Below are 18,454 nucleotides of genomic sequence, written 5' to 3'. Positions count from 1 at the left end.
CTTGTATCAAAAGACTCTGCATATAAGTTTCAAGTATTATAATTATAGAGTATATTTTCGAGAGCATAAAACATAAGTGATACTTTATCAGTGGTAAAGGAATCTTTGTGCTGGATTTGTGCTGGAAATGGCCCAACTTGATTATCATACACATTGTAAGGAGAGTGATCACTTTAGATAAGCTATTACCAGCAGGAGAGTGGGGTGGGAGGAGGTATTTTTTCATGCTTTGTGTGTATATAAAAAGATCTTCTACACTTTCCACAGTATGCATCCGATGAAGTGAGGTGTAGCTCACGAAAGCTTATGCTCAAATAAATTGGTTAGTCTCTAAGGTGCCACAAGTACTCCTTTTCTTTTTGCGAATACAGACTAACACAGCTGTTACTCTGAAACCTTTAACAATGGAAACACAGAAGGAAAAAGGAAGATGACATTTTGTAAATATACCCAATGGCCACAAGATGTCCCTTTAGTATAAGGAATGAAGAAGTAATATAAAAAGGCTTGCCAATAAAACAGCTTAAACGTTTATGTTATAAAGAGAGATAAAATGTCAACAGAAGAGAAATGGACCAGATTTTGCTCTCAGTTACAATACTACAAACTGTACCAAAGAATCTCTATGGATAGAAATTCCATACTTGAATAATAAGAGTATAGCAGTAGGAATATATTACTAGCCACCTAACCAGGATGGTGATGGTGATTATGAAATGCTCCAGGAGGTTAAACAGACTATAAACACAGAAAATTCAATAATAATGAGGGATTTCAACTATCCCCATATGGACTGGGTATGTGTCACCTCGGGATTGGATGCAGACACAAAATTCTTAGACACCATTAATGATTGCTTCTTGAAGCAGCTAGTCCTGTAACCCACAAAAGGGTAGAGACAATTCTTGATAAAGTTCTAAGTGGTGCACAAGATCTGGTCCAAATGGTGAATATAGCTGAATCACTTGGTAATAGAAACCATAATGTCATTAAATTTAACATCCTTGTGCAGGGGAAAATACCAAAGAAGCCCACCACAAAACTTCAAAAAGGGGAACTATACAAAAATAAGGAAGCTAATTAAATGGAAATTAAAAGGAACAGTCACAAGCGTAAAAGCCTTCAAGCTGCATAGAAACTTTTAAAAAACATCTTAGAGTCTCAAATTAAATGTATACTCCAAATAAATAAACAAATAGCAAGAGGACCAAAAAAACGCCACTATGTTTAACCAACAAAGACAAAGAGGCAGTTAGAGGCAAAAAGGCATCCTTTAAAAATTGGAAGTCAAATCCTGCTGAGGAAAATAGAAAGGAGCATAAACTCTGACAAGTCAAGTGCAAAATTATAATGAAGTAGGCCAACAGAAAATTTGAAGAGCAACCACTTAAAGGCACAAAAACTAATGGCAATTTTTTTTTTAGTCCATCAGAAACAGGAGCCCTGCCAAACAATCAGTGGTGCCACTGAATGATCAAGGCACTAAAGGAGCATGCCAATGTTCCCTCTAATTTTTGACAAGGCCGTGTGCGCAAAAAATTTCTTCTGTGCAAATTTTTGTGCGCGTGGTGTTTCGCCGTGTGCGTGGGGTTTAGGATCTGTGTGCATGCGCACAGTTTAGAGGGAACAGGGGAGCACGCAAGGAAGACAAGGCCATTGTGGGGAAGCTAAATTAATTCTTTGCATCGGTCTTCTCTGCAGAAGATATGAGGGAGATTCCCAAACTTGAGCCATTCTTTTTAGCTGACAAATCTGAGGAACTGTTGTAATGCCAATTTTTAAAAAAGGCTCCAGAGGCAATTACAGGCTAGGAAGCCTAACTTCAGTACCAGGCAAATTGGTTGAAACTACAGTAAAGAACAGAATTATCAGCTACAAAGATGAACATGATTTGTTAAGGAAGAGCCAACACTTTTGTTGGCTTTTGTAAAGATAAATCATGCCTCAAACTATTAAAATTCTTTCAGGAGGTCAACAAATGTGTGGACAAAGGTTATCCAGATAAAGTTACACCCATGCTTAAGTATTTTCAGAACTGGATTCTATGAGAGCTATTAAATCTGAAATCCTAGATGAGCAGACAGAAAGCTACACAAAAGAAAGAAAAAGACAAATTCCTTATTCTTAGAACAAATACAAAATGCTCCTGTCATAAATATAAAGGGAAGGGTAACCACCTTTCTGTATACAGTGCTATAAAATCCCTCCTGGCCAGAGGCAAAACCCTTTCACCTGTAAAGGGTTAAAAAGCTAAGATAACCTGGCTGGCACCTGACCAAAATGACCAATGAGGAGACCAGATACTTTCAAATCTGGGCGGGGGGGAACAAAGGGTCTGACTGTCTGTGTGATGCTTTTGCCGGGAACAGATCAGGAACGTAGCCTTACAACTGTTAGTAAGTAATCAACCTAGAAATGCGTTAGATTTCCTTTTGTTTAATGGCTGGTAAAATAAGCTGTGCTGGATGGAATGTATATTCTTGTTTTTGTGTCTTTTGTAACTTAAGGTTTTGCCTAGAGGGATTCTCTGTGTTTTGAATCTGATTACCCTGTAAGGTATTTACCATCCTGATTTTACAGAGGTGATTCTTTTACCTTTTCTTTAATTAAAATTCTTCTTTTAAGAACCTGATTGATTTTTCATTGTTCTTAAGATCCAAGGGTTTGGGTCTGTGTTCACCTGTACAAATTGGTGAGGATTCTTCCCCAGGAAAGTGGGTGTAGGGCTTGGGGGGATATTTTGGGGGAAAGACGTCTCCAAGTGGGCTCTTTCCCTGGTCTTTGTGTAAGACGCTTGTTGGTGACAGCATACGGTTCAAGGCAAGGCAAAGTTTGTACCATGGGGAAGTTTTTAACCTAAGCTGGTAAGAATAAGCTTAGTGGGTCTTTCATGCAGGTCCCCACATCTGTACCCTAGAGTTCAGAGTAGGGAAGGAACCTTGACAAGCCCCTTGTGTTTAAAGAAGACCAAGGTGTACATGATTGCAGAAGCAGAATTTAGCTCTGAATGTAAAACGCAACAATAACATTAAAACTGGAAGAATAAGATTTCTGTAGCTTCAGTAATGTGCAAAAAGCTCTTTGACCACATCTATATCAAGGCATAAAGTATGTTGCTTCCACTTTAAATATAACATAAACAAAACGGAACCTGGTCTGTCTAAAAGGACCACTGTCACATTAATTCAATAACTATTTGTCCATTCCCAGTTTCTTCTGTATGGTTTTCCACTCAGGGACTGATGAGGTAAATTCTTTCCATTGTCTCAATCTAGAAATTGGCCATCACAGGATCAAAACAAAGGTCAGTTCTGATAGTGCCAGGCATGCACTGATGTTGCTTGGCTAAAGGCTATAGAAAATGGAAATTGAAGGCCACAGGAGTTCTGCATATTTAGCGAATAGTAAGCTCTTTGATACAGTCACTGGTTAGTAAATAATAATTGGCTGGTTTTATGTTTAAAGATAAACACAAAATTGTGTTTATGAAAGGTTGTCATCATGACAAAAGATCTGTTGTGTTGTGCTGTTTAATATTTAAATCAAACTTGGAATGAGAACCATAGTTTGAGAGTCAGGAACTCTTGAGTTCTAATGTCTATTCTGATATTGCCATCCCCTGGTCTTGAACAAGTTGCTTAGGCCTATATTTTCAGAAGTGGCTAATAATTTTGAGTAGGGTTGCCAGGTGCCCAGTGTTCGACCAGAAAGTCTGGTCGAAAAGGGGACCTGTCAGTGTCCGGTCTGCACAGCCGGGGCCGCCTCCTACTTGCATCTAGTGGGCAGGCAGGTTCCGCATCAGGCCACAGCTCCGGGGCAGAAGGAGCCCAGTGTAGGTGTGGAGAGGGAGGTGGATAGGAGCCAGGTATGAAGAAGGGGGAGGGGTGAGAGCAGTGAGTGGGGGATGGGAACAGGGGGAGAGGAGTGAACGGGGGTGGGGCCTTGGGGGAAGAGGCAGCACAAGGGGTGGAGCCTCACAGAAGAGGAGGCAGGGCTAGGGCCTCCAGTGGGAGAGGTGGGACAGGGGGCGGGGCATGGGGGTCTAGTTGTCTACAATTAGAAAGTTGGCAACCCTAATTTTGAGTGTCCAACTTGCCACACTTCAGAAGTTATGAGCACCCAACAACTCCAGTTGAAGTTAATGACGGTTTCAGATGCTCAGTACCCCTGAAAATCAGGCCCGAGACATCCCAAGCTGGACCCTCCAAACCAAGGCATTCATAATTAGTGCTTAGAAAATTTAGGTCTTAATCTGTCTCCTAGATCTGAGTTAAATGTTTTACACAAAACTACGCCACACTTGAATTCTGTCAATTGTTGTAAATTGACAGAATTTGTAAATTGTTTGTAAGGATTTTACAAATTTTTTTGTTGCAAAAGATCTGTTTGTTTAACTAATAAATAAATGCATAAACAAACAACTCCCCCCATGTTTGAATTACATTTTGGATTTGAGCTTGACTCATTAGGATGAAGGAAGGCACATAGTATATCTTGTATTCCTGTGTGTTTCGAGTTACATATCTACTTTTGAGAACTTCCTGCGAAGAAGGAGTCTTCCAGGATGCAGTCCCCAGCTGGGCTTTGAAACCCTAGACTTAATGGGAGAGGTTGCAGGCGAGTGAGCCTAGGAATTGAACCACAGGTCACAGACTGTGGCACTCTGAACCTCAGGGGAGAGGACAAAAGGTGCTTTTCGGAGAGATGCACAGTAGTTATTAAATTAGGCCTCCGGAAAAGTGGTCTGCAGACCCTGTTTATTAAGTTCCATTTGGTTATATCTGTGGAAATCCATTAAAGACAATGAGGGTTGAACAAGTGTCACTGATGGTTTATTTGGCCCTTTATTACTGATGGTGATGCATGAAAAGAACCCAGCTCATATCTTAGTTTAAATTTGTAAGGCTGGTAATAATAATAATAATTAATAATCCTCAAATTAGAAATGAACATTATCAATGTGGTGTGACTGAACAATTTATGGGGAACTTTCATGAATAATAATACGCTAATGTTTATATTTTACAAAGAAAACAGGAACAGAAGTTATTACTTGTATTCAGAAGGGGACTAATTGTAAAACAGAGTTAGGATCAAAAATGATTCTGTAGGGAAATATGATTTATTATTTATCACCTAGAAGCCCCAATCAGGGAAGAGGACCCTATTGTGATAGGAACTCTGAACATATATACAGTGAAAAGATGGTCCCTTACTCAAAAAGCTTACAAACTCAGTAAAAGATGACACAACAGCTGCTTAGAAGAAGGCAGTGAGGGGAAGAGTACAAATTAGCAATGAGATGATGATTAGCATAATAAGCAGATCACCAATGCTTTATCCATGCTCTAATCCTCATGCACATTAGAGCTAGATCATGATTATATCTGCCCTGAAAAGGGACAATGTGTTGTTATGCTGTCTGACAGGAACCCTGGAGGCAGTCTAGAGAGGAAGTAACCTGAGCCGAATTTATATCTAGCAGAGCATATGCTGTTCTCAATGTAATGACAGTAAGTTTCCTGCTTTTTACTCCTGTTAATATTCCAGGATAAATAAGAGAGCAAGCTATATTTTCCTCTGGTTTGTGAATTGTTGTTGGAATTGTTAAACGAGGCCCAGAACTACAAAGACTTAGGCTGTTTGCCAGAAGCTGGGAATGGGCGACAGGAGATGGATCACTCGATGACTACTTGTTCTGTTCATTCCCTCTGGGGCATCTGGCATTGGCCGCTGTTGGAAGACAGGATACTGGGCTAGATGGACCTTTGGGCTGACCCAGTATGGCCGTTCTTATGTTCATGCTGCAGCACTACAGCTGCAGCCCTGCAGCTGTAGCATAGATACTTACCACAGCAAGTCCACCCTCTAGAGAGTTTACAGCAGTGCAAGTGCACAGATGTGGCTGCGCCGCTGTCTGCTCTCTATGGTAGCCACTCTAAGCCCATGGGAGAGAGCTCTCTCCTTTACTTAATTAAACCACCCCCAGCAAGCAGCTACAGCTATGTCGGTGGGAGAAACTCTCCACACGTGGGTAACTTATGTCACTTGGGGGTGGCTTCAGCCCTGGGCCCCAGTGAATCTAACAGCAGCCCTGGTGACCCCATTAAAACAGGGTCTCAACACCCACAGTTGGAGAACTGCTGGGCAGCAGCTTCCCATTTTTTGCTGGAGCCCACTTTGCCCTGTAAAGTTGGGCACCCTTGCTCTCTCAGACAGAAATGTTTCATCTCCTTTCTCGGACTGGCCTGCCCATCATGGATCTGACTTTTCCTTTTAAATTAGTCTCCGTGAAAAGTGGATTTTTTAACTAATACAAACTCCACTGCGGTGTCTATAACCAAACCAGCACAGCCGTGAGCAGGGGTGCTGCCGGAACAATTTGTACAGCCGGGGGTGCAGTGGGAACCCAGAGTGCCTGTGAACCTGAGCCCCAGCAGCGGCGCAATGCAGAAAGGGGAGCGCTCACGGGCAGCAGTACGGGGAAGGGATGGTTTAGTTCTTGCTGAGCCTGAGCGCGGCTCGGCAGGGGGCGAGGAGTCCGCTCTCAGCTGCGTGCGTTGCCGCAGACGGGCCTCACGTTAGCGGCGTGCGCGTGATTTTGGCGACCAGCGCCCACTGCCATTAGACGGTCCCAACGCTGGGTGGGCGTGGGGGTGTCTCTGCTCCCCCCCCCCCAATCCGGCTGGCGGGGAGCCCGCGCACCGAGAAGAGCGCAGCAGCCGCCAGAACCGGCTCGCGCTGGGCGTTCGGAGCGGAACGGTTTCTGCGGGGGCGTGGCCGGATGTCCTGACCGCCGCCTCTCTTTCCCTAACCCGCCCCCCCAGCGGCGCCGCCCCGCCGTTCTTTCTGCGCTTGCGCGGGGGGCGTCTCCCGGGGCGCCGCGTGCGCTTTGGTTTCCCCTGCCGGCCGGAAGTTGTGCTGCCTTCCCGAGTCCTCCTGTCAACATGGCCGCGGCGAGCGGGCGGCGCCGGCTCATCTGGGCAGCAGGTAAACCCGGGGGCGCGTCTTTCCCCGCGCCGCGGCCCGCCAGCGGGGGGAGGGACAGGGACAGGGACATGTGCGCGTGCGCGCGCGGAGCTCGTGGCTGGGCCGTGGGGGGAGGGTCTTTGCGGGAGCGGATGTTAGGAAGGCCGGGGGGGGGGGGAGGGAGAGGATTGTTTGGCGGGGGGAGGAGGAGGAGGAGGTTTGGGGGTAGGAGTCATTGCCCCAAAGCTCCTTGCAGGCGGGAAGGCTGAGGGATGAGAGGGGAGAGAATCGGGTTGTGGGTCTGTTGCGGGGAGGGGAACGAGGCGGAGCAAAGACCCTCCGAATAAGAGTGGTCGGACCAAGCATGATGCAAAGCAGGCGGGGTAAATTCACTCGCTCAGTGGTTTTCAACCTTTTTTTCTGGGGACCCAGTGGAAGAAAATTGTTGATGTCCGCGACCCAGCAGAGCTGGGGATGAGGGGTTTGGGGTGTGAGAGGTTACTTGGTTATTTCTGATTTCCTTATAGGGGTTGGAGTGAGGGCTGCGGGGAGGGGCTGGGAATGAGGGGTTCAGAGTGTGGGAGGGGGCTCTGGGCTGGGGCCCGGGATGAGGGATTTGGGGGTGCAGGAGGGGCTCCAGTTTTGGAGGGGGCTGAGGGATGGGGCAGGGGGTTAGGATGTGGGAGGGGTCAGGGCTCTGGCCTGGGGGTGCAGACTCTGGGATGGGGCCAGGGTGCAGGGAGGGCTTCCGGGTTCGGGGTGGGGGGGCTCAGGGCTGGGGCGTAGGCTTACCTCTGGCAACTCCCGGTCAGCGGCGAAGTTAGGGTGCAGAGGCAGGCTTCCTGCCTGTCCTGGCACTGCAAATCGCACTGTACCCTGGAAGTAGCCAGCAGCAGGTCCGGCTCCTAGGCAGAGGTACGCAAGCAGTTCTGCATGGCTCTCGCTTGCAGGCCAATGGCAGCACGGAGCCGGTGCTCGGGGCAGGCGAGAGCCGTGCAGAGCCGCTTGCGGAGCCCATGGACACCCTGCCTAGAATCCGGACCCGCTACTAGCCACTTCCAGGGTGCAGCGTGGTGTTGGAACAGGTAGGCACTAGCCTTCCTTAGCTGGGCAGCACCGCCAACGGGACTTTTAACGTCCTGGTCGGTGGTGCAGACCAGAGCCGCTAGTGTCCCTGAGTGCTGAGCAAGGCGACCCAGTGCCTTATATGCCGCGACCCAGTACTGGGTCATGACCCGAACTTTGAAAAATACTTCACTAGATTATTTCCATAAGTATGGGGCACATTAGAGGTGCCTGCAATGCATCCCTATGATAAAGCGTAAGGGGTGAAGGGATCGATTGGAGGGGACAGTAGTGACAATGAATTAATCAGACTAAATGCCATTACCCTGTCCTGCAACCTACTTACTACTTTTCCTGCCCTCTCCCCTTTTTTCTGGTAGCTGCTGCACTTGTCTTGACTTTAGATGCAGCTTTTGTGGAAGACTTAGATGACTCGTAAGTACTCCTATTTTATTGTCACATGAAATGTTGCCTAGGTATTTCTTTGTTTGTTTTCCTGGCGGTTCTGCTCCTTTCTTGCTTTGGTGCTCTGTGGTATTACTCTGCCGAAAATGCTGAATAAGTGTTGTTTCTTTCTCTAGCAGCAACCGTGAAATGCATGAAAGAAAAGGATGTGGTTTGTATAAATAGTACCTCATAACTAGGAAGTTGAAGCACAATGAGCATGGCTTAGTTTTGCAAAGGCTGCATGTTGTTTTAAGTGGCTGTGAATAGGGATCACCATTTTGGAAGACTGAAGAATAAGAGACTAAATAGACACAGTAATAAATATGCTTTTTTCCTCCCGTGTTTCTAACTATGGCAGTACGTTCAAATCTGGTCAAGGGTTGTAGTGAGGAAGAAGCACATTTTCATAGCTAGAGAATTTTTGTAAAACATCTGTTAAAGGAAAGCACTGCTTGGTTTTTAGTAGAAGTTTCCTACAGTATCTGCAAGCCTTTAGTGAATTGTGCAAATATCTGTATTTGAAAGTGTTGACAACTTCTAGTTCAGTGCCCTTGGAAACTTAATTTAATAAGCTTGAGTTGTCCAAATGTGTATGTTGTGGTTCTTTATCAAACAAGTGCTGGTATAGGGCCACAAATCTGTGGCATATCTGCATATAAATAACTGGAAGGTATGAAGGGTAAACATTTTCAGTTTATGTCAAAAGTCCAGCAGCAGGTACTAGTGCATATACAGCAAAGATTTATGAAAGTAGAATATGGGTGAAAGCTTTGCATTGTTTTTATTGATTTGAATTATATTAGTTCATAGAGGTCCCATTTTGGTAGCCAGGCATTATACAAAGACATGGTAATAATAGGTCCTTATCCCAAAGAGCTTACAACCTAATTATATGAGAGAAAAAGGATGGTAGGGGAAACAGAAAAGTGAAATGACACAGCAGGCCAGTGGCAGAGGTGGGAATAGAAACTAGGTCTCTAGACTCTCAGTCTACTAGATCACTCTGCTTCAGTGTACTAGTTCCTTAAAAAGCGGTATCTGCTGATAAACTACTTAGCTGAAGATGGAAGAATTTTGTATTCAAAAACAGGTACATGTGGCCTAAAAACAGCATCTGTAGAAAGTTCTATAAATGTGCATGTCAGTAACCTCCATTTCCCCAATCCCTGTTATCTATATTAGATTCTCTATCATACACATTTATCAGATGTCTGTAGATCAGGGGTGGGCAAATTATGGCCTGGGGGCCGCATCCTGCCTGTCAGACCTTTTAATCCAGCCCTCGAGTGCCTCATTTCTGGCCCCACCCCAGAGCTCGCACCCCCAGCTGGAACCCTCACCCCCTCCCACACCCCAGCCCCCAATTTCATACGCATTCATTGCCCATCATACAATTTCCATACCCAGATGTAGCCCTCAGGCCAAAAGGTTTGCCTGACCCTGCTGTAGATTAGTAAATTACCAGGCTGTAGCACATGCTACTTTTGCTGCTTGATTTACATCCAGCCGTCTGTCCTATGACAACTTTAATTGGGTATTATGGAGTTATTCATGACCCTATATAATGCTATGTTGATATTTACATGGTCCTGAAAATACAGTATTATAATTTGGTTGTAAAAATTATCTCTGGGCTCAAATTTGCTTTATTATGTGTCAGGTCAGGAACACATATGTAGATGCTTCATAATTAAGGCTTTTTAAAAAGTTTGAAATACTTTTTACATTGGGTTAAAATAATATTTTGCTTTTGCCTAATTCAGGCACTCACTGCTTATAGTGGTATTTACTAGGGATTTATAAGGTTTAATGTTGGAAGTAACAGTCAATAATACTAATGTTGAAAAATTGCTACCTGCTACAGAGAATGTGCACTATCTCACAGGAATTTAGTCTAACACAAGTGACAATATGAATTTAAAATATCGACCATAATTTCTACGAAGGACTCCATAAAATGCATTTTCAAATTTCATACACACTTATAAAAGGTATCTTTGGCAAGGGGGAGTTTATATTATGTGATTCTTTCTTAGAAATTTAAACTAAATTAAGTTTAAATAATGTAAAACTGACAAAGATAAGAATATCAAAATATAAGTCTTCAGCTCTTATATTTTTGCCAGTCCATCTCTTAGTAAAAAAAAAAGGACGCTTAAATTCGGTTTAAAATTTAAATTTTGTGTAAACAAGCTTTATAGAACCTTAATTTGACATACTGGTTTAGATTCTATCGGTATCAATTGTTTCTCAACAAACACGTCCCTTCAGATAGTGTAGCGTTAAGAGCTTGAATGAGAAACTGACTTGACTTCCTTTATAGAGTGAGGAAGTGGGTGACGCAGTACCTTTTTTTGGACCAGCTTCTGTTGGTGAGAGAGAGAGAGACTCTGTTTTGAACTTACACAGAGGTCTTTTCAGGTCAAACTGAGAGAAATGAAAAAAGTAATATGGCATAAATAGTGCGAATAGTAACATAGGTTAAAATGATTTATAATATATCTTTGAAATTTCTTGTCTCTTTAGCCTCTTGTGAAGATGTTATTCGGTACTTAAAAAAAGAAAAAAAATGTGTGACGGTAGCAGTCCAAGGTCTGAATGGGAAATTAAACTTGCTTATTGCATTGCACCCTGTTCCTGTCCACTTTCTTGATTTTTGTGCCCTGCCATCCGCTGGTTTTTATTCACATCTTTGACTGTGTGCCTTAATATTCCATATGAGCTAGAAGCAGAATGCTTTGGTTGCATAAGTAACATATATATGAAAAATGTCTGTAGTTGCTTTGGAGGTGGCAGGGATGGGTTCTTTGTCATATTTTCAGATTACAAGTTGCAGAGGATATATTCTAACTGCAAACAGAACCTGGGATCTGAAAATCAAACTGTTGATTTCTTCTTCTTGCATCATCACCAATGTTTAAGATTTCATAATTAGAGGTTGCCAACATATATTTAATGCACAAGGGACAATAGAATCCACTTATATCTTTCATTAGCTCTACAGTGCAAACAACAGTAAAATTGATTTTCAGTAAAATAAGTAGATAAGGCATGTGTGGCTAAAAAAACCTGCAAACATTTTGTATAGTTTCTTTAACATAATCAGGTATTTCAAATAGTCTTTCAACAGTCGTCATCATCATCTTTGTTTCATGTTTGGTTCTTTCAACAGACTGTTTGAACAGGTGGTACTAAATTCCCCCAGTCCCCTCCAGACATTTGAGCATGCATTTGCTCCAGTACCTCGGAGCAGAGGGCTAAATAAAGCATTTCAGCCATAACATTATGGCTGTGACAAAATATAGTTACAAGATAGTACTTGTATTGTTAACACTTCAGCAAGCAAATGGTAAATCTTTTCTTTTCCCCTCCAAGCATTTAGTTAACTTCTTAAAACTTGCTTTTAAGGTTTCTTTTGATTATTTAAAACTAAAAGGTGAAAGGAGGGAAATCTAGGTGGTATAGTGAGTTAGGTAGCTCAGCCTCCTTCTCTGTAGGTGTATGAGATAAAACCATGTTCTAGGTCATATGTGACTGTGGTGGTCTCATATTGCTTGCCTACAGCCATCAGAAAATCTCAACTTACTTGCATTTAACCAAGTTCATCCCTTGTTTTCTTGCACCAGTTAGGTCCTAAATGTGTTGCTTCCAGGCCTGTGATCTGTCCCTTACAATGATCATTATGACTCAGATTTTACTCATCTGGTCTGACTTTCTGCCTAACACAAGCCATAGAACAAATGTGTTTTACACACCTAGATGCATTTAGTGATCTTTCCTTGGGAGAAGCTTGGAGCTGTGGTAGCAAGGGCAAGCAAAACTGAGATGTGTTGGCAGACTTCACTAGGGAAGCCTATGCAATGCATGAATGTTGTTACCTTTGGATCTGATTGCTATTAGGACCTCACTATCATAAACTGTAGTCTGTTCACAAATAACTTTCCAGTAAGTGCTCTCATTGTCATCTAATTGCAATGACAAGCAAAATAGACTCATAAATACATACAAAATTCATCTTGTTTTAGGTACTTCTTTTAAATCTATTATAATCATTATAATGTGTATTTCATAAGGACTTCCCTGGTAGCCGTGTTATAGACTTCAAGTTCACATTCAACTTAATGCAAACTCTACAATACTGTTAAAACTAGTCAATTTGTTATCTTGTCAGTCATTACTCTAACATTAAATAAAGCCAGAAAATATAGATTAGTATTGTTCGCTATCTTAACCATTTTTTCTTATTGTCATTTACCCTTACTTCAGTAGTTCTGGGATTTTTTTTTTTTATTGGAGGCAATGGGTGTTGCTGGACTAATACAATACACTGCAGTGTGAAATACACAAGGAATTTTAATAGTAAAATGCTGATGGGCTTAATATGCCTGCCATATTTTTGCTTTGATCTTCTCTTCCTTTTTTTTTTAACCAGGTCCCGATATTCCCCTCCTTCAGAAACAAATAATGTATTTGTGTGCTTGTGTATAGACATGTCACAAGCTGTGCTTTTCTTTTCCAGGTTTAAAGACAATCGTAAAGATGACATTTGGCTTGTAGATGTGAGTATGTGAGAAGTATTAAGATTCACACTTTGTTGAAACTTAACAGCTTTCCATTAGTTTCGTTTGAAAAATAAAAGAACCAGTATATACTACATAATGTTATAAAGCTGCTCAATAATTTGAAATCAGAGTTTTTCTGTATTGTGGTGAAAAACGATTTGTTGTGTTCCATCTGCTGGTAGGATGGATAAGCTGTTTGTCTGCTGTGTACAGGATGGTCCAGGAATTGGTCTCCTTGCATTAAGCACTTACTGTTTTGCTTTGCATTTATAAAGTAATTTGATGTTGGAGGAACTTTTTTTTTAAAGAGGAAAACTAACCCATAGCTGTATGTGCTAATGTGTGTACTTCAGATTTTAGCTCTTGTATCATGTTCATTGTTCAAAATAATTTATTTTACTGTCTAATATACTTGGAAAGTGTTATGTTCAATATTTTCTAGTTCTAAGACTAGTTGTAGAACAGAAAATTGAATTCAAAGTAAGGTTTGTGCAACTGAATACAGTTGCCAAATAGCTCATATTAACCATATTTGTTGAGAAATAAGTGGCAAATTATATATAGTATCTTCTGAATCAGAAACTTCCACAAAGGCAAAACCAACCCCCTTCTCAACTGGGAAATCAATTTCCTGGGCCCGTGATCCTTCAGCACTGACTTCAGTGAGTGTAGGATTAAGTCCTTGGTAGGTAGGAGGATGGAAGGAATTCGTCCAGCTGCATCCTGGCTCTGAAGGAAATAGGAGTTGGTTCGCACTATGTGATGGGATATACAAACTAGAGAGCAAGGGGTTAAGGAACAGCTTTGGGCCCAGGCAGTCCCGCCCAGTCATACCTGCTAAGCTTGTAAAAGCTGGAGGCAGTGCTCCAAAAAGGAGAGCAGAGCAGTTCAGACGGAGGAAGCAGAGGGCTGCTTTGAAGGGAAAATAATGCCCAGGAGCTCATTCCCTGGGATCTGGCAACGCAGGCCTGTGCAAACTCATGGAGGAGAGGCAGACGACTGAGATTGCAGGCCAGAGACTTGACTATAGTGAATTATTTAGGAAACAAAAGTAGACTGGGTAGGAAGTGGTCGGGTGGGGGGGGGGGGGAGGGGCAGCAGCAGCAGCTTAGCATCCCGAGGTGTCAAATGTAGCTGCCTACCACTATGCCCTGGAACAGCACAGTGGAGAGATGGACCTGGCTCCCCTACCCACTCCGAAAGGACATTACCATCCCAGGAGTCTTCACCTAGATGAGACACCGTCTGGAAAAGGCCTTGACTATTCAAGGACCCAACCTCAACAAAGTTTCTGTGCTAAAGGGAAGGACTGGAAATCATTGGGGCAGGGACACAGAAGAACTGGACTGTGCTTTCAAAGGGCAGGTGCTCTGCCAAATTCCTGCCATTTGGTGGTACTGTTAGTGATTGTGCAACTACTACACACTACTAAATGCAAATATTATAACATAAATGTTTATGGTTACAGGATATTTGCTCACTTGTGTTCAACACCCTCCTTCCTTTCGAAATCTGAAGTCATGGTAGTCTGGAGGAAATCTCAAAACAAGAAGCAAACAGGCTTCTCTGGCAGGCGATAGAGATGGCAAATAAATTAAACTTACCTTATATAAGCTTAAATTCCTTTATACTGATATCAATCTAGTCCCCCATCAAATACTATATCAAGGTGATGCGTTTTTTCCCCCTCCAGGTACACTTTTTTTAGAAGATAAGATTGCATAGTCTGCTTCTGTCCTGTGGCTTTTCATAGACAAGAGCACTGCATTGAAGAGAAATATAAATTACTAGCAGGTTTTTCCTAAAAAAATAAAGATAAACCAAGAGAGGATTATCTGTTTGGCAACTTTTGTTGGTTTTCCAAATGTGTGGCTTGAGAGTTCCATGTTTATGTAGAGTTCACTGATTCTGTTTAATGCCACCCTTCTGACTTGTTTTCAGTTCTATGCACCTTGGTGTGGCCATTGCAAGAAATTGGAGCCTGTGTGGAATGAAGTTGGTATAGAGATAAGAAGCAGTGGGTCTCCAGTAAAAGTTGGGAAGATGGACGCGACTTCCTATTCTAGTAAGTATGTGTTGTGTAGGCATAGTTTCATTGTCAACTAGTTTTGAAAATGAAACAGCCAGAAGGATTACTATTAAAAAAAGACTATATCATATAAACAAACGGATTTGTCTTGAAGGATCTGCCGGCTAAGTGTAGCAGTAAGTATCGAAGACATGTGACTGTATCGTATCCCACTGTTAGTGACTTTTCAACTCATGCTGCTGTGATTTACCTCTTCAACCAAAACCTCAGATCCTTATACACTTAAAACAAATAAGAAGAGAGGAGTAACCTCATAGAAGATAGGGCCCTGAAAAGTGCTATCTTTGGTACAAGTTTCTTTAATTTCTTTTTAAGGTGCTTGATCTGATTTACAGTGCCCACCATAATAAGATACAACTTGTCTGTTTTAGGTTCCTTACTTTACTGTTACTAGACCAAATAGATCTACTTGCACTTTCAGAATTGTAAAGTGCTTTCTCATGGTCAATCCTTAAGGTATTACACACATCTTGTTGAAATCATTGCCTCACTGGACAGCAGATTTCTGTCCACCTTCTCGTTAAGCCTTCTCTTAAAAAGACACTGTCATCTTCAATATTTGAAATTGATTAACTTAAAAAATCCATCTTCTGATTTTAAAAAACCGTTAAGAAAAAATATTTGTATTTTGTTTTCCTGCTATATTTAAAAGTGTCGTTTTGGGCGTGCCAGATGGTAATAGCACCAGATGTCCTAGGGCTCCCCTTCCTCTCTGTGCACACACTTGCCTATTCTGATTTCACTTTTAGCTATGCTGGTACACTTATTGTAAATATACTCTTGCCAGGCCTATGGAAGAGTGTGCAGGAGAGCTTCCCTAGGGCGGTGCGTGAAGATGATATCATTCTGCTTGTACTTGTGACAGTGCAGCAGACGATGAAAATTGAAACTGTGCAAAGTGCCATCAAATGCAGAGTGTAACCAAATGAACAAAAATGTTTTTTCTAACCCTGGATTATTGTACAATGTTTTCAAATGGAAATGTGACTGTTTTTAAGTTGAAAATTTATTATTGGTTGGTTTTGTACTGTGATAATTCCCAAGAGTCCCAGTCATGATTCTGATTATGCTAGACCACGGATGACCATATCACACTGATCAGTAGTTCTTACAGCACATTATAAAGGAAGAAGGCATCATTATCCCTGTTTTATAGAGAGGGAAATGGAGGCAGAGAGAGGTGAAGTGCCTTGATCAAGGTCACCCAGTTGGCTAGTGGCAGTTGGGAATGTAACACAGCTCTCTTGATTCCCAGTCAAGTGCTCTGCCTACTAGGCCACCTGAATAAGAGTTCCCATCCTGAAGTGCATATGCCTGTTAGGAGTCCAGTGTAGGATTGGGGCTTAAGCAATTCTTTCATCCTTCACTTCTCTTGTTTTCACTGCATTTTAATTTATTATACCTGTAGGAGAGGTGTTTCCAGACCATTTCTGAAGGGGGATATCGGAATTTTTGTCCAGCACTAGCGAGGTTGCAGTTCAGTTCCCATTCTTAGTCAAACAGGTGTGGCATTCGGAGTTAATGCCTCAAAATCTTGCCAGGGCTTAGTTTGAAAATTGGTAACTTCTTTGGTTGCTTAAAGTGGACATTGTACAGACATGAAACACATCAGTGAAGTTCACCAATGTCCTGAATTGTTTTTAGGAGAATATCTTTGCTAGGAAAGAGGATAATTGGAGATCTTCTTGGTAATGACTGATGTTGCAAGCCATTCTAAAGTATACAGATGAAGGGGGTAGTCTGGCTCACAGGAAGCTTGGGTAGTTTTTTTAGAAGTGGATGGCTGTGCACAAGCCAGTGAATAGAGGGAAATGATGCAGCATTGGAGGAGAGAGAACATCAGATGTGTCCTCACAAGAAGAAAACATAAGCAGCAACTTGTGTTAAGGTGTATATAGTGTTTAGCTAGTACTGAGCAGAAAGCTTCTGTCACACTCAGTTGTACAACATAGGGGTTTAATGGCTAAATACACAGACTCTTGGATCAGTTGCCATGAGTCTTAATATGATTCTGACTTTGAAGTCCCCTTTAGCATATGCCAAATAAAACTCCCTCACACATCATGCATGGCTGCCTGCACCTAGGGGGCTGGCTATAATACCATTTGTACATTGGCATACTAAGACTAGGTCAAATAGGGGATAGGGCTCTTTTTCCACAATGGAGAAGGGGATGTTAGTGCATCACAATGAGTCCACAGTCAATAGGGATGTGGAAAATATTTTAGCGTTGCTGTATGTCTCCACCATGGCATGTAGAAATTGAAAATTAATCTTGTGGGGAGAGGGGGATAGGAGATCAGCTGAAAACTAGCGAGAAACCTCCTACTCAAGAGCTTCTGGGTTTATTCATTCATTTTACAAGTATGTTGCTCTTGATCAGTTAATGCAGTTTTGGTAAGCACTCCAGCAGCATAGAGTGTTACACAAATTAACTGCTATGGACACTTAAACAAAACACTCCTTACAACCAGTATCTCAAAACTTTGACTTTGCAATACTATTTTACCTTGCATGTAGAATCACAGTTCATTTTGCAGGTTTTATAGTTGGGGGTAAAGGGACAGAGGACTACAATTTTCAGCTTCACCTCTCAACAACTCATTATCCTTATGGTGAAAAAGGTCTTGAAATAACAGCCCTACCACAAGCAAACACACCAGGTCCTTTGCAGGAATCATCTCTGGCTGTCCTAGAATGATGTAAACCTCTATTTAGATTCTGAAAGACTTCTGGGTTTGCCAGCTGCAGTAATTTAACAGATGAATAGGGATTTGAGGTAAGATTTTCAAGAGCTCCTGTGTGCCTTAATCTCCTAAATCCTGTTTGCAAGGAAATTTAGGCTGTAATGTCAGGATTTACCAAGATATTTAGGTGCCTGAAGATGCAGATAGGCACCAAGCTGGATTTTCAAGTGTGCCTAAGCAATTAAATGGGATGATGAGGGTGGGAGGACCAGGGCTCTGAGGTGGCACCGAGCATTCTCTCCCTCAGGTGCTTGGCTGACTAGTTCTTGCTCACATGCTCAGGGTCTAACTTATTGCCCTATATGAGCTTCGGAAGGAATTTTCCCCCAGCTCAGATGGATCCCTTCCTTTGTAGCATGTATCTTTAGGTGTCTATATACCATGGAAAATCTGTTCCTTAGGGCCTAAGTCTCTTTTGAAAATGGGACTAGGAGCCGAGTTAACACCGGCACTTTTGATAATGTTATTTTTGCTGTTGATTTGCTAATTTCTTGAGGTAACATTGTTTGGATGGAAAATTGTGGTGCCCCTGTCCCATGTGAGTCAGCAGATACTTGCATTATCGTAGTTTCTAG

At 42.4% G+C, this 18,454-nt stretch overlaps 1 protein-coding gene across 3 annotated transcripts in view; it reads left to right on the top strand.

Moving 5' to 3' along the window:
* Positions 1 to 6,857: 6,857 nt before the first annotated feature.
* The window catches only part of TMX3 (thioredoxin related transmembrane protein 3), an 82,858-nt gene continuing 71,261 nt past the window's right edge, over positions 6,858 to 18,454 (top strand). For all 3 annotated transcript variants that reach the window (XM_074944705.1, XM_074944704.1, XM_074944707.1), the window contains exons 1-4: positions 6,858 to 6,990; positions 8,415 to 8,469; positions 13,001 to 13,040; positions 14,985 to 15,108. In XM_074944705.1, coding sequence (XP_074800806.1) covers positions 6,948 to 6,990; positions 8,415 to 8,469; positions 13,001 to 13,040; positions 14,985 to 15,108 — 262 coding nt within the window. In that variant the 5' untranslated portion in view covers positions 6,858 to 6,947. The remainder of the gene's footprint in view (positions 6,991 to 8,414; positions 8,470 to 13,000; positions 13,041 to 14,984; positions 15,109 to 18,454) is intronic.

The sequence above is a fragment of the Natator depressus genome, chromosome 2 (genome assembly GCF_965152275.1).
Source record: "Natator depressus isolate rNatDep1 chromosome 2, rNatDep2.hap1, whole genome shotgun sequence".
Taxonomy (NCBI): Eukaryota; Metazoa; Chordata; order Testudines; family Cheloniidae; genus Natator; species Natator depressus.
This window is presented reverse-complemented; position numbering and strand designations above follow the sequence as displayed.